The 15,803-nt window shown below is 48.4% G+C and overlaps 1 protein-coding gene across 2 annotated transcripts; it reads left to right on the top strand.

Moving 5' to 3' along the window:
- The first annotated feature begins 981 nt into the window (after positions 1-981).
- NUFIP2 (nuclear FMR1 interacting protein 2) lies at positions 982-15,078 on the top strand. Of its 2 annotated transcripts, XM_066333396.1 has the most exons (5): positions 982-1,249; positions 4,167-5,885; positions 13,535-13,567; positions 14,123-14,177; positions 14,480-15,078. In XM_066333396.1, the coding sequence occupies exons 1-4, from the start codon at positions 1,066-1,068 to the stop codon at positions 14,173-14,175; spliced, it is 1,989 nt and encodes a 662-aa protein (XP_066189493.1). In that variant the 5' UTR covers positions 982-1,065; the 3' UTR covers positions 14,176-14,177; positions 14,480-15,078. The 2 variants fall into 2 exon arrangements, with proteins under 2 accessions (XP_066189493.1, XP_066189492.1); XM_066333395.1 differs by having other exon boundaries at positions 14,123-15,078.
- Positions 15,079-15,803: the final 725 nt, after the last annotated feature.

Genomic DNA, 15,803 nt, shown 5'->3' with positions numbered 1-15,803 from the left:
AGAACAGCAGTCCAATGTCTTGCCTTCCTGCAGTGGAGGCCGGTCGGAGCAGAGGCGGGAGTTCAGGTCATTTAGCTGCCACCACCCGCCCCAGGCCCCGGAACATGCTCAAGTGGGATAATCAGAGACTGAAAGTGTATGAAATGTTACAAATTCTGTCACGTTTCAAGAGTTCAATCATTACACTCTCGGGCTTCCCCATCAACCTTTGATTTTTTTGGTGGTTGTTGTTGAGCATCAGTTAAATCTCCGGTTCTTCTCTCGGAGGTGGACAGGTACATTTGTTGAGCCCACCTTTCCGGGGCCAGGTGGGTGCTGAGCGCGCCCGGTGGCGGATCCGTGCGGGGAGCGGCGGGTCCGCCCGGGCGGCTGCGGGTGGAGCCCTGGAGCCGGGTGAGCTCCGGCTGCCGCGGGAGCGCTGCAGCTCGGCCCGGCAGCGATTCGGGGCGCTGCTGCTGCTCCGCGCCTTCCGTGCCTGCTGCTGGGATCCCGGCCGCTCACGGTGTTCACATCCCTGCGGACATCCCCTCCGCGTGGCCCCGGCTGGGGCTGTTCCAACCCTCTCCGCCTGCCCCGGGGCGCGGTTCATCCGCTTCATGTCGGTAAAACGCGGATTTGCAGCATCCCGGGCCGCCCTCCTCCCAGTGACCCTACGGTGAAACCCCCCCGGCGCCCCACGCCGCTCCCCGCCGGTTACAGAACACCCCGACAGCGAGGGCCGGGGACGGAGGCGGCTCTGCCGTGGCCGCTCATTTCGGCTCCGCGGCGCTCGCACAGGGAAGGGGCGAAGCGCGCCCGCCCCGAGACAGCCCCCTCCCCGGCAGCCTCACCTGCCGCCGGCCCGGAGAGGGGGCGGCCGGGCGGGTCCGCGCTGGCCGGGCCGGCTCTCCCCCGGCCGCGGTGCGGCGGGGCGGGGCGGGAGGCGGGCGCGGCGGCGCCGCTCGCTGATTGCAGGGCGGGCGCTGCCAGTCCGCCGCCTCCCCCGCGCCAGCCGCGTCCCCGCGCCGGAGCCGCACGGCCCAGCAGCGAGCGCCCAGCCCGGCCCGGCCCCGCCAGCCGCCCCCCATGGAGGAGCAGCCTCACCACCACCATCACCACCACCACTATTACTACTACGGGCACCACCACCACCACCCGCAGAGCGCCTACCTGCCTCCGCCCGACGGCCGAGCCCAGCCCAAGCCGCCGCTCCGCCACGAGCACAAGCACGGCGGCCCGCAGCACACGGAGGCGCCGAAGCGGAGACCAGGTTGGAGCGGACAGCGGGACGGGGCCTATGACCTTCGCGGGGCGGCGGTGGGGCCCCGCTCTCTTCCTCCTCCTCCGCCGCCGCCGCCGCCTCCCCCGGCCCGGCTCGAAGCTTCTCCGCCGCGCTGGGGCCGCTTCCTGTCCGCCATGTTGGGGCTGCGGGAGCCGCGGGCCCGCCGGCACCGCCGCCCGCCGGCACGTGGGGCCGGGCCGCGGTGCCCCCGCCGGCCGGGCCCCGGGGGCACGGGGGGGCGCGGGGGGCGGCCGAGCGATTGATGAGCGGCAGGATCAATGAGTCAGAGCGGGCGGCGGGGCCCGGCCCGGCGGCGGCGGGAGGCGGCGCGGCCCGGCCCGGCCCAGGGCGCTCGGCCGCCTCCTCCCCGCCGGGCCCGGGGCTGCGGCCCCCAGGCCGTGCCGAGCCGCCGCTGGCCGGGCGGCAGCGCCGCAGAGGCGGAGGCCGGTTCGCGGCGCGGGGGGAGCCGATCCCGGGCAGGGCCGGAGCCGCCGCCGCTCTCATGGGGGGCTCCCCGGCTCCAGCAGTCGCTTGGGGAGGGCTTGTGCGGGGTCAGAGCGAGTGCGTGGCCTCCAGCCGGCCGGTGTGCCGGCTACGTTTTTTCTTTTTTTTTTTTTTTTTTTTTTTTTTTTTTCTTCCCTTGAATTTTCCCTTTACATAACGAGGTGGGAGGGGGCCTGGCAGCAGCAGAGCGGGGTCGGCAGTGCCCCACGTGCAGCCTGGGCAGGCAGGGAGGGACCTGATAGGGCACACGCTAAAATAAGTTACCGAGCAAAAATAAGTTGAGAAGTCATTTCACTGTTTGCAGCGTGCCCAGGGTTTTAATGTGTGCCTAGGCTGGCACCCCTCCCTTCCCTGCTCTCAAACGGTTTGTGAGCTTGCCAGATCTTCACCTGTTCTTCTTACCGTCCTGGTTTTTTCCTCTCCCCTAAATTTTGGTTGCTGCACCTCCGTGCCCAGGCCAAGGCCAGCTGTGCCAAATGTTGATTTGGAGAAAACTCAGGCAGCTGAGCTGTGAATGCTTGAGAATTGGAACTAGAAACTGCTGACACACTGACTTACTGAAATGGATTTTGTTCTTCATTTTATTCTTTCACTCCTCATCTGCAATGGTCTTATGACCACTCTTATTGTTTTGTTTCATTAACAAGTGGTGTCAGAAGTCTTGAGTCATACAAGGTCAGCTGTATCACTCTGCTCTTGAGAGGGCTTCCTCTTCGTGCTATTCTGAAATACTTAGTTTTAGAGGATACCACCGTTCTGGTTCTCTCTGGGGTGAAGTATTTATGGTTAATTTTCTTAACAGCGTATGTGAAAGTTATAGTGGAAGTTGTGGTGGTAACAGATACTTGCATGTAGTAAAATCCTTTTTGATCCCCCTCGGCAAACTCAGTTGTGGAATTTCTGTAAAGATTCCTACAAGGATTCTTGTGTTCCCTACTTGCACAGAACTTGAGCTCTTACATCTGCCAGACATCTGAGGCTCCAGGATGTGAGGGGTAACAATGATTTTTTTTTTAGTTACAGCAGTTAATTTCAACAACATCAGCAACAACAAAAACAGTCTTCTTTTCGAGCTGGAGTTTTGCCTGCTCCAGTTGTTGAGGGACTCCCTCTGCACTGACTCCGTGCCACCGTGGCTGCAGATGGAGCCTTAGGTGGGTCAGTGGCTGTGGGGGATGTGAGCCTTTCCAGCCTCGGGAAGGAGGACGGATGAGTCAGAGGAGCAGCGGGTGCAGTAGGAGGGATCCCTCTGCTCGGTCCGCAGCTGGAGTGTATTTGTTAGGCAGGGCACTGTATGCTCTCCCTGTCTCCCGCTGGGGCTCCGGGGCTTCTCTTGGGGCTTTAGCCAGGGTCCTCGAAAGCAGCAGGCCTCTGGCCAGAGATATTTAAAGAGGAAGTTGAGGTGGTTCAGTGTGGACCAGCCTGGGCTTCCAGTTCTGCTTGAACTGCACGCCCAGTATTCACTTCAGAACTGTAAGGTCTAGAAGTGAATTTCAGAAGGAGAGAGGAAAGCTCAGTCTGCAGCATAGTCTCATGGTTTTATGAGTTGAAGCCCTCAGCAAGTACTTTATTTCTTGGGTCCTAGGCTCATACCAGCTCTCCTGGGCACTCTGAAATACTAGTTTTTTGGTGGGCAAGAGACCCATTGCTGGTGGCAGCAGAAGGGTGCTTGCAGGGATGCATTTCTTAGTTCTATCACCTTTTCAGTGCTAAAGAACTCGTGTAGGGAGGTGCTGGTTGCTATCTTGAAATGCAGTGAGGAGATGTGGTCACATTTTCTTCCCTCCATTTTCCAACTTGACTTCTTGACTTGCACGTGTCTTTTTGGAAATACTGCTTTTTTTTTCCCCCACCCCTTTACTGAGATGACATTTGGGAGGAGGGTGGGAAGGAAGACTGCTGGTATTTGCAGGCCCAAGAGCTGATGGAGATGGTAGGAGCTCTCCCTTGTTCACAGTGTGTATCCTGAACCTCCACAGATCTTGTCACAAAGGCAGTGTGGATCCTGCTGTCTTGAGGCATCCTGGGAATTAATTTTTTCTTCTCTGTGACCTGGAAATAGTAGCTGATGAAATAGCTCTCCAGCTTGCCAGTGATCTTCAGTACAGTATATTTTCCTGACATAGTATATGTATTTTCTTCTGCTTTGTTATGTTATCTGTGTGTCACTCAGTTATGCGAGAGTCAGTCACGGCTGGTCCTTCCTGCTTAACCCTTCTTGCTGTGGGTTCCAGCAAATAAATTTATGCGGCTTTACCTCAGAGACTAGATATTTTCCTATTTTAAAATGTCTGCATGAGGAAACTGGATATGTTTGGGGCTGACTACAGCTTTCTGCAATGACAAGTCTAACATTTCACATTCTAATTCTTGCCTTTTGCTGTTTTTGGCTTTCCTCTAGGCTACGGAGAGCTAAATGGTAATGCAGGAGAGCGAGAAGTGTCACTAAAGGGCCTGTGCTCTGATGAAGCCACCGCCCCAGGATCCAGGGTACCCAATGGCAGCCAGCAGCTCGTAGATTCTAATGTCACCCCAAAGCAGACTGTGAAGGCCAGTGCTTTGGGGAAAGCTGGAATCAAAACCAAGAACTTCATTCAGAAAAATAGCATGGACAAAAAGAATGAGAAGTCCTACGAGAACAAACACAGAGAAAACCAGTCCTCAGACAAGCCAGAGGGAGTGTCTATTCCAAACGGCGTGGTGACCAATAATTCCAGCTACATCACAAATGGCTACGTAGGCAAAGGAGCTGATAACGATGGTAGTGGCTCTGAGAGTGGATATACTACGCCTAAAAAAAGGAAAGGCAGGCGCAACAGTGCCAAGGGCTGTGAGAACTTGAATCTAGTACAGGACAAAATAATGCAGCAGGAGGTCAGCGCACCAACCTTGAAACAGGAACTTGAGAGTTTCAAGCCTGATTATAGTGAACAAAAGGGGAACCGAATTGAAAGTACTAAGCCTGTGTGGAAATACGAGGCTGGGGCTGGTGGAGCAGGCCGGGGAAAGCCTGGGCTTGGGGATGTACCGCGGAAAAACTCTGATGCCAAACCTGGGATTAGCAGCAAGAAGTTTGATGACCGGCCCAAAGGGAAGCACGCATCATCGGCTACATCTAAAGAGGACTCATGGACCTTATTTAAACCACCCCCAGTTTTTCCAGTGGACAATAGCAGTGCTAAAATTGTTCCCAAAATTAGTTATGCAAGTAAAGTTAAAGAAAACCTCAACAAAGCAGCTCAAACCCCATCCACATCATCATCCTCATCTTCTTCGTCATCTGCCGGGGAAACTCAGGCCCAAACATCATCAAGTCGACTCTCCCAAGTCCCCATGTCTGCGATGAAATCTGTCACTTCTGCCAGCTTCTCGAACGGGCCGATCCTCGCTGGGACCGATGGAAGTGTGTATTCCCCAGGAGCCCAGCCACTGCTCTCCTCTGCTGCTAGTACTGTACCATCCAACTCCTCCTCTGAGTCAGTACCCCAGGACTCGAGTACAACTTCGACAGCCCTCGAACAAAAGAAATCTGGCCTTTTTATCTACCCTTCAAATATGCAAACTGTGCTCCTGGGGACAGCACAAGTCGATTTCCCTTCGCAGACGAATCAGCAGAACCTGGGGGATATCTTCCAGAATCAGTGGGGCTTGTCTTTCATAAATGAGCCCAGTGCTGGACCTGAAACCGTTGTGGGGAAATCTGCAGATAATCAGTTAATGGAAGTGACATTTCAAGGGGAATATCCTGCCACTTTGGTTTCACAGTGTGCTGAAATCATTCCCTCAGGAACTGAACAACCTGTGTTTCCTAAGGCTTATGAGCTGGATAAACGGACTAGCCCTCAAATTCTTAGTGCTATTCTTAAGCCTGGGACTGCTGTTGAGGGTGGTGTCTTAGCTTTGGAGTCACATCACACAGGTGACCTACAAAAGGCAGACACCGGTAGCCAAGGTGCTTTAGTGTTTCTTTCAAAAGACTATGAAGTAGAGAATTCTCTGGCCTCTCCTACGAACAATTTGCTAGCCTCCGCCAAAGAACAGAGGTACCAGAGAGGCCTAGAAAGGAAAGATAGCTGGGGTTCTTTTGACCTGAGGGCTGCTATTCTATATCACACTAAAGGTAATGGCTTAACTTGCTGCCTAAGGGCATTCTCTTTTTTTTTTTCCCTTTTATTTTTATAAATGCAATATTCTAACATGTTATGTTCCTTCCAGCAATTCTAATTGTTTTTAAAAAGACCCTTCTTTTTTATTTTTTTTTTTGCTTGCATACCTCTCATGGCAATAACGGTCTGGGGAAGTTACTCAAAGGGTTGTTTAATTAATGTTAAGAGGTATTTGTTTCCGTGTTCCTGTGGACAAGCATGAGTGATATTGATAGGGATGATACTTAGCAGGTCCTCATAAAGGCATTGGAAGGAGTTAAACGTGTAGGTTCAACTGCTCTATTCCAGCTGTACCAGGTGATATTCTGTCACTGTGAAGGCTTCTTAGTCTGTACTCACACCTCTGCCACCAAAGTGTTGCAGCTTCTCCCCTGGGCAGATCAGACCATGAAATCATGGCTTTGAAGGAAGAAAAAATTATTCCTACAGCTGTAGGTGTGATTTATTTTTAAAAGTGTGCCCCACACACACTTTTTCCCTGCCCTTGAGTATTATGGCAACAGCAAGACCAATCTTTTCTTATCTGCTCCTCTGTAAGCTGCAGATTGAATTCTCTCCTTGTCTTTGTAGGCCACGTCTTTCAGATGATTTTATTGCTTTCATGGAGTCCTTTGTAGTGCAGCTCCCTTTTTTCCCTGTTTTTCTGAGATTGAAATGACTCAAACACGATATACAGACCCTTTAAAATGGGAAGGAAGAGAGGGAAGCTGTGGAATGGCTTGCTTTCTGCATTAGCCTCCGCCCCAGAAGCTCTGAAGACTTGGGGCAGTTCTTGGCTTTTGGTGTGGCTCAGTGTTAGCAGGAGCATGGTTATGTGTTCCCTTTTGTCACAGTGTTATTTACTCACTCTTGACCAGCACTGGGGCAGTTCCTTTTTATGACCCCCTGCACACCTCTATCCTGAAGGAAACAAGGTGATCGTGCTTTTTTTTGTTTACTATTCCACATGCATATATAGGGATAATGTCTTGTTCCCCTCTGCAGAGGGTGGGTACTTGGCTTTGGCAAATTTGCTGTTCTCACCCACTGCAAAGTTCTTGTATTACCACTTCACAAACTCTGTGTAGCATAAACTCAAATGCCTTCCTGTGGTAATAACAAGTCTAGTCATTTAAAAATAATAACTCCAAATATTTTTTCCAGGTCATCTCCCTCTCAAGACGTTAACATTTCAAGCTCTGGTATTCTTGAGAGCAGTGTTCATCAATTGATTTTATCTGGGTCCTCTCCCTTCTGCTCAGTTTATTCCAGCATTAAAGCAGGCTTTCTAGTCTCATCTTTTGTGTCTGCTTGCAGCTTAAATCCCAGCTTCCCATCAGAAAGCATAACATGGAAGAAAATCTCGGTGATCTTTCCCTTAATTTTTCAAATATTCCCTTGATTTCTGTTTGCCTCTCTGTTTATGTCAGCCTGAACTTGTGGAAAAGCAATTGTGCTGCCAGCAAGGCTCATCAGCTCTCCCATTCTCACTTGCTGTGAAAGGCAGACCTCAGTGAAACAATAGGAACAACAGGAAAATAAAGAACACTCCCATCCCATGTCCTCTCAAGGAGGTGTTAACTTCAAAGCTTGGCTGCGTTAAGCTCTTCTAAACACAGGAGTTAATTACATTTGTTGGCAAGAATGGCCACTTAAAGTACCCGTTAAAATACTATTCTCTGCTCTTTTTCTGCATGTGAATGGTCTTGCTGTGAGCATCCAGAGCAAGCACCCTCATGATGGCCTGGGGATACCCGATCCTGCCCCAGCACTCATCTCTGCTCATTTATTTTTCACGCTATGTATGTGCCATCTTCAAGGTGTTACTTAGGGGTAGAAGATAATGGATGTTTCTAATGGGCATTGTCGTTAATTCAGTGATGGGGTGCTCCGAACAGCTTGTGCTTATCTTTCTCTTATTTAGTGTTCAAAAGCTATTGCTGCTTTACAAAGCAAGAGACCAGCCTGGGACTTAGTACTTCTCTAATAATGGTGGGTGTTGCATTTCATCCTTGGGGTGAGTTGGGTTAAGGAATATTTGGGCACCTCCTGTCCTCACTTCATGGACTTAGTCCTGCAGCCAGAGCCCACCGTGTGCTGAGAAATGCCTCCAAAGCAGAGCTGCGGGGTGTGTTTGCAGGACAGCAGTGCGGGGGTTAATTCCCACACTATTCTCTGCGTTTATCTTGGGCTCTTTTCCTGAGGTCCAACTCCAAGCCAGCCAGTTCCTCTGCAGTAGGAAAAGAACGGTTTCACTCAGTTCCTTTGCACAAGCTGCATTTTCCTCCTTCCTCGGGAGAGCCTGTGGGTCTGCCTGGGTTGGTGTCAGGGCATTCCAGGCAGTCAGGTCCTCACACTGTTTGATTTTGAGAGTCAGGTGAACTTCTCCCTCTCAGATTGATCTGTTTGCTTTTGAGCAAAGTCTCAATAGTTTGATCTTTGCATCTGCCCTGCCCGTGGGGTTATGAACACAAAGAGAAACAATCACGGGACAAGGACAGGGGTGAGTGTGGAGCACTGTGGGGTCCTGGTGTGTTCCCTACCCTGGTCTCCATGTGCAGTGTTTCCGTGCAAGGATGAAGCTCTGGGGGTTGCAGAGAAGGATGAGCTGTAGTGTGAGGTTGCAATGCTTTGAGTGTCATAAATGTGTACTTTTTTTTGCACTGTTTGTGCCTGTAACTGTGACCAGGTTGTGTAGATCCTAATCCTGGACTGTAAATGTCTCTGGGAAAGCCTCCAGCTTACTCAGTAGCTTTGTTCCAGCAAACCAGGCTTTCCTGTGCGTGGTTTGCCCAGCAACTGCACAGGACATTATAAACTGTAATTGCTTCACAGCTTCCCTGTGGAAAGATGGATAGAGGAGGTGGCACCCAGAGAGAACTGGCTCTGGTACAGTTCTCCTGTAACTCACCACAGTATCCCTGAGTGCTGCTGAGGCCGTGCTGGGCTGTGAGCCTGGGTGGCTGCAGAGCACAGCAAGGTCCTAGTGGAGGATTCCTGTGTTTCTTTGCCTGTACCCTGACTGCTTTTTCTCCAGAAGTCAGAGCACTGGGAACATTTAGGCAAGGATGATGATGCTGCACTCTCTTGTTCTTCTTGGAAGCTTTTCCTGTTGGTTTCTTTGTACCCCTGCTTCATGCCTTGCTTCTTTCTTTGTTTTCTCCTCTATTTAAAGGGCAGAAAGACTCCCTTGATCATCTGATCTGCCTGAGTGTAAAACACGATCCTTCAATGTGGCTGCCTTCATTGACAGCCCGTGCCACTGGGTGTTTGTGAGGGTGCCTTGAAACACTCACAGGTGACAGATCTGATTTACCAAGGGAGATCTGATTTAGCTCAGCACTGGTGGGCCTGCTCTGGATGTGCTTGGAGACAGGGATGGGCTTCACATGGAAGACTGGAAGGCCCAGGAAGGAGTAGTGCTCTCATTTCAAGTCACTGTCCCCTATCTGGGTTAGAGTTGAACTTCTGCCTTGGTGTGGCATTGCCAAAATCCTTATCTTTTTGAGGTAAAACTGATTCTTGCAGATATTTTGGTCCTTCAGATAAGGAGGCTGAGTGATTGTCAGCTTTACTTGCATCGAAACCAGCATCTTCTTACTGCTTTAGTCCTTCTTTTAAAGACAGCTGGATGAAGCACTTCATATCAGAATAATTGTCAATGCTTTGGAGAATTTTGTCATGTTCAGGCAATTACAGTCTTCCAGGCCAGGCTGTCACTAACACTGAGCTCTAGATATGGCAAGCTTTGTGGTGGGAAGCTCAATAATTTGCTTGTCCTTAGCTAAAAAGCAAATAATTGAGGCCTCCAGCTCATCTGCACAGCAGTGAAGACCTCATGGATGGAGGAGAGGAAGCTGCAGGGTTTCCCTTGTTCTTGGCCCCTGAATTTCTGCCTGTGCTGCTGCTTTGTTCCTTCTCAGCATCTCTGTTGCTGCAGCATCTCTGCTCGCGTGAAGAAGCAGGAGAGCAGCATGGAAAATGGAGCAAGGCAGCGTGGGCCAGCCAGGAGTGGCGTTCGCCGGAATGGTGAACTGGGTCAGAAGAAATAGCAGAGCTGTGAATTCAGCAATTTTCATCCTTTACATCAGAAGGCGGGGGGGAAAAAGCTTTGGTTTCCCATCCCCCCATGGTGGGAAGGGGTTAGAGCTCGCTCTGTTGATTATGGCCTTGTGGGGCCTGAGCTCTGGGGCAAAAGCTGATTTAATTCTCCTTCCAGTCCCTGCTCTTTCCAGTTGTCAGGATGAGTACAGTGTATGCTCTACAGCCATGAGTCTCCACAGCATGGAATACTTATTCTTTGCTTTGTTTCCAGGGCAGTCCCCATACTTAATCATTGTCCTGCAGATACAAACAGAAAAAGTCAGACAAAAACGATCCCTTCTTGTTATTTCTTTAGTATTGTATTTTAGGGACAATTCTGGGATTTATAAGGGCAGTGAAATAGTAGCATGGCATTGTGCAGACACTTCTGTTAGCAGGGACTGCCTCTCTAGCAAGGGAAATGTGTGTAAAAGTGCCTCTCTTGGCAAGTTATTACAGAAACACTTCTTTCCCCTCCAAGGTTATGTACCAGTCCTGCTGTAAAGTTTATTGACCTATGAGGAATCCCAGCACAATTCACCAGAGTGTGCCTTAGACTGTTCCTGACATCAAAGCTTTCCTCCAGTGACACTTTGTTTCAGTGATAGTCCCCAGATAAAGTGGTTTAGGTGTATGTGGCTTGGGATTGTCTGCCCCAGGCAATTCCTCAGCGAACCACGAGCCTGAGGGCTGTGGAGAGGCCAGCCAGTTGTGAAAAAAATCCTGGAAAACGAGAGGTTGGAAGGGGCACAGGAGGTGACCTAGCTCTGCCCCTGGCTTGGAGCAGGGCTTTGGTGCTGAGTTGTGCAAGGGTTTGTTGATGGCCTTTTCTCCAGCTGGGTTGGAGTCCACTTGAGAAGGAAGTTTGCTGTTTCCCCAACCACGTGTCTGTTTTTGGGAATGGTGGCTCCTGTTGTGGGCAGGTCTTTGGAAAGCAGCAGTTTTGGGGCAGTATCTGAGAGACTGGACTCAGACTCATGTTGACGATACCCCTTTTCTCATGCAGGTTGAGCAGCTGTAGGAGTCCTTTGCTTAAACTCACTCAGGAAGCTTTATCCAGGGAGAGGAGGCTCAAGAATAGAGTTCTTTAAGCCCAAAGGAGGAGGACTGAAAGCAGGCTTGGGATCTCTTGCTTGCCCAGCTCTTGGGGGCTGTCTTTCCTTCTGCTTGGCTGGAGCCAGGCATTGGGCAGCAGTGGCTCTGCTGAGCTGCCTGTCCCCCAGCTCAGTCACCAAGTCACCCTGTGACAGTGGCCATGGCGTTTGTCACAGCACCTTTTGTCAGTCATAGGAGATCACAGCTTGGAGCTGGCAGGCAAACTTAACTGCATTACTAAGTAAAGCAGAATAAATCCTACAATTCCATTTGAAGATTGAAGAAAACTCTTTTTTCCCTAGTTTTGTGTTGCAGTTGGCCTAAGACTTATTTTCTTTTCTCTTGTGAAGTTGTTTCTTGGTCAGTGTGCTTAACCTGTGCTGTCCCCTGTCCCTGTGCTGCCAGGTGGAGGGGAGGACCTTGCTCTGCTGATGGCAGGTGATATTTAGTAAGAGCTGTTATTGCATTTGTTCTTTGGTTTTGTAGCTTGGTCAGGCTGAGCATCTGCCAGCCAGTGCCTGGGATTTCCAGGACACTTTACACCACCCTCCCTTTTCTGAAGGAGGAGAAGGGAAATTAAAGTCTGGAAAGACTGTAGGTTTGTTAGATTTTTTTTTTTTTGAAACAGAGTTTTGTCAACATAGTAGGTTTTTTTTCTGTGTTAACAGTATCTCTGTTTGTATATCTGTTTATCTTTTTGTCAGATACTCTTAATACAAGGAGTTCACATTTTTGTGTCCTGAGCAGTTATGGCCAAATGAAATGCACAAGACAACGTGGTCTGTGCATGGGGTTATAGTGGTGGGTGGTGCTTCAGCTCTGCCTCATATTTCATGCTCAAATGTTGCTCTAATGTGCAGGAACCAACAACTCGAGAGTAGTTTTCTGTCCCCTGCCTTTGGGGAAAGCTGTTAAAACGGGAGATGTTCTTTAGCTGTTAGGAAATGATGCATCAAACTGCGCTGAATGGAAAACTCGCTCCACGGGAGGTAATTTTAGTAGCTGGTTCATTTTACTTCAGGGGAATCTGCATCTGGCAGATGAGGGAGGCAGTCCCTCGCCAGCCTGCTTCTATCCCTGGGGTGTTAGAGGCTGGCTACTACTCCCAAAGCACTTAAGGCTCCCCAATAGAAGTGCAAAGTGTTGCTGTTACTATCCTGAAGCAGAAATAACAGACCTCGTAAAATTTTGTCGGGGGGCCTTCCTTACAAAAGGTTTAATTGTGCAGGGAGGGCTGGCAATATTTATTTGCATGCAATTTCCTGCCCCAGGGAGCTGGAGATTGTAGCGGACAAAGGACAGATGAAGGGTTGGAGAAGGGAGGCGATTGATGGAGGTGACACTTGGCACACATCGTGCTGAGGCCGTGGGTTTTGTAGGGCTTTTTCTTCTTCCTTTCCCATGCTGGTTAGTTCACTTACTGCCTTGTTTTGTGCTTTACTGCACATCCCATGTAGCCTGATAATCACTTGCCATTCCCTTTTCCTAGCCCCTACCAAGGTCCTGTCACCCTTTCTGGCAGAAGAGAGACTCAAAAGTGGTTCTTGCAGGTTATGTTCCTACTAATACTCATTTTCTATAATTTTGTCTATTGAACTTGGGCACAGAATACAGTCAGTGTCTTTAAAAATATGCTAGCTGACGAAATTCTGATTTGATAGCAGCTCAAAGTAGTTACTTTGAATGGTTCTCTAAAGATGCATCTTTGGGCACTATTTTAAAGGGAAGGGCCTCCTGTTTCTCAGTGTTAATGAAAAGAACATTTAATTTTGCTATTGTTTCTTAGGTGAACAAAAGCATGTGCATGTCCAGGGAGAAGTGGGAAGGGTTTGTCTTTACAAATGTGCCTTTACTGCCTACAAATGTGTTGTAGAGGTAAACTGGGGGAAGAACTGTGAGCCAGGTGTGTGGAGCATCACACCTTGCTCTCCTGGACAGTGTGTTGGCAGCAGCTCTGCAGAGATGTTCACACAGCAGCCCTTGCCTGGTGCCTCAGCACACGCACGCTGTGAACCATGTGCAGCTCACTGTGTCCAGCAGTTCTCATTTCACACTCACTAAGCATCAACTTGTAAAAATCATCTGTCCAGGCTCCTTGTTGAGGCTGTAACGTGCAAAGCAACGTTGGAGTCAGAGTAGTAAAGCCTGAAGTTAGACTGTGATATGTAGGACTGGTGAATGGTGGTGACATTTCTGATGCTCAGCTTGGCTCTCTGACCCTGAAGACCATGTTACAGCCATCTCCTTGCCTTTTATTTCCTGCATTATTCATGTCAAATGTGTGTAGTTCTGTGGGCTGGGGCTGTGCTGCTAGGTGGGAGGGGGTTGGCTCTGTTTAAAAGCCCCAGCACAACTGCCACAGTTGAAAAATTAAAGTGTGTTTGGAGTGGTCTCTAATGGCAGCATCAATCTGCATTATAACAGTGGTCTCCTTTTGCCTCCACAGAAATGGAAGCGGTTTGGAATTTGCAGAAGCAAGGTAAGGATGTTGGAAAGCATAAATGAACAAAATTGCTCTGTCTGTGGGGAGGGGGGAATGAATGAGAGTGGATTGTCTCTGTGTCTGGAGATGCCTGGGTCCAGTTCTTCAGCGCCTGCGGTTTGTAGTCTGGATTTATCTCTGTTTCAGATCACTGAAAGTCGGGACAGTAATCTCTGCTATAATGGTGAGCTGCTTAGAGAGAAGCAGAGTCTTTAAAAGAGCAATAAACCCAGCGTCAAATGAGATTTAATGACTCTGCCCTATGTGTATACAAAATTGCTTTCTATTTCTGGTGTTGGATGTCACATCCAATAATAAGTTTAAATTCTGGTGGATCCCCATAAGTCACCTGAGAAGAGGTTTTGTGTGGGAAGAGCCATTTGTGGAGACCTGTGTGCTGCTGTGGGGAGCAGGCTCTGGCCTTGGGGTGGCTTGGCAGGACGGGTGTATCCAAAGGAAGAGTCTGTTTACAGCCAAGTACCTTGTGTTTATTTTCAGCCACAAGGCCTGAAAGTAGCTTGTCCAAAACTGAGAATTCTGCTTTCTTTCCAGATCCCAAAAGGATAATCACTTATGATGAAGCCATGGATCGCCCGGATCAATGAAGGTAGCAAGACAAGACTGCCTGTTATAACCTTTCTGCAGCATTTGTGCTGTTCGTGGGGGACAAAAAGGCTTTTATGCTCCTTCTAAATCTTCAGTGCAGCAGAGGAACCATAACTAGAATCACAGGATAATATATACAAATATATATATAGTTATTTAAAAATGGCAACTGAAAGTAATTAGACTTCTTAAAGAATCTGAAAATTTATTTCAACGAGACTACACACGTGATTATTTAATCTCCGGTACTGAATAGATTTTTTTTTTTTTCATTTTTTTGTTTTGTTTTGTTTTTGTTTAAAGAGTGAATGCAAGTGATTAAGGAATACAGACTCAATTACAAGCCCGGTTTCAAAGTTCCTGCTGTCGTCTGCATGGGCAACAGCAACCCACTGGAGAGGCATTTCCACTTGACAAGGTTTCTGTTTCTTGTTCTGTGACTGTAGTGACACACTAATCACAGGGAAATCAGGATGATTCACCATCCTTCATCTCCCCTTTCCCTTCCACCTCCCCTGTTTGGTTTCTTTCGTTTTTTGTTTTTTTTTTTTTTTTTCTTTTTGGTTTTTTTTTTTTTTCTGATTTGTTTTCCATTGAATGCTGGAGAAACGCCTTGAAGTTTTGCAGTTTCTATTTTTTTCTTCCAGAGAATTATAAATCCGCATGTTTTGCCAGGAGTAAAGCAGCAATCCTATGCTGGTGATATTGTCTTAAAAGGATCATTCTGCTGAGGGAAAGATGGTAATACTGCAGTTCTAGGATGCATGGTGAAGTCACACAGTTGACCTGGCTCCTGTTACACGTTGGACTATTGCAACTGAAGAGTTATTTCATTTTAAAAGACAACATGGAAAAATAAGCAATCTGTTTAGGCATTAAATATGAAAAAACCCCAAAAAAACCCACCACCCCACTGTTCCCACAGTTTAATGCCATTGTATTACCGGGAGCAACAAAAAAAAAAAAAAAGAAAAAAAAGAAAAAAAAACAAAAAGAGGAAAAAAAAAAAAAGGAAAAAAAAAGTATCTTCTGCTTTCAACTGTAGGTGCTTCATATTTGCTCTGTCTGTCTCCTAACACTAAATGTGCTGGATTTTTTTCCCATTTTCATTGGAAAACTGAAGAGGAATTGAGTTCTGCTAACTTTCACCCTTCTTGAATTATTTTTTCTCTTAAAAAAAAAATTTCAAAATAACAAAAAAATGAAAAAAAGTTTTAAAAAAAAAGAAAAAAAAATGGGAATTTGAATCCTTTTCAATTTGTCCATGGAACGCCAATGGCTGGGCTTCCTGCCCCTTGGAAATGCTCTTTTATATTTTAATGCAGTCTGTGTATTTCCGGGCTCTGCTTCTAATTATCTCTTAATAAAAATATATTTTATTACAAAAAATGGAGGACTTAGGAATGAAAATAATAATTTAAAAAAATAATAAAAAAAAAATAATCCCAGGGAAAGGAAAGCTTCCTAGCAGTGGTAGGGAAGGCTGAGCAGAGTGCAGGCTCCAGCTGTGTAACCCCTCTGTCCCATTGCAACTTGTGTAATAAGTCCAAAACGTCTGGGAGTCGGGTAGGTTTTCTGCTTTGTTTTTTTTTTAGAGGTGGAAAATTCACAGGGTCCAGTGCAAGAG

The sequence above is a fragment of the Sylvia atricapilla genome, chromosome 20 (genome assembly GCF_009819655.1).
Source record: "Sylvia atricapilla isolate bSylAtr1 chromosome 20, bSylAtr1.pri, whole genome shotgun sequence".
In the NCBI taxonomy this organism is placed as follows: Eukaryota; Metazoa; Chordata; class Aves; order Passeriformes; family Sylviidae; genus Sylvia; species Sylvia atricapilla.
This window is presented reverse-complemented; position numbering and strand designations above follow the sequence as displayed.

What these genes read in the sequence shown, in the direction of transcription:
- NUFIP2 (XM_066333396.1), top strand. Translation starts at nt 1,066, where the DNA reads ATGGAGGAGCAGCCTCACCACCACCATCACCACCACCACTATTACTAC. An exon ending in GGCGCCGAAGCGGAGACCAG is followed by an intron (nt 1,250 to 4,166) that starts GTTGGAGCGGAC and finishes GCTTTCCTCTAG; the next exon opens with GCTACGGAGAGCTAAATGGT. An exon ending in TATTCTATATCACACTAAAG is followed by an intron (nt 5,886 to 13,534) that starts GTAATGGCTTAA and finishes TTGCCTCCACAG; the next exon opens with AAATGGAAGCGGTTTGGAAT.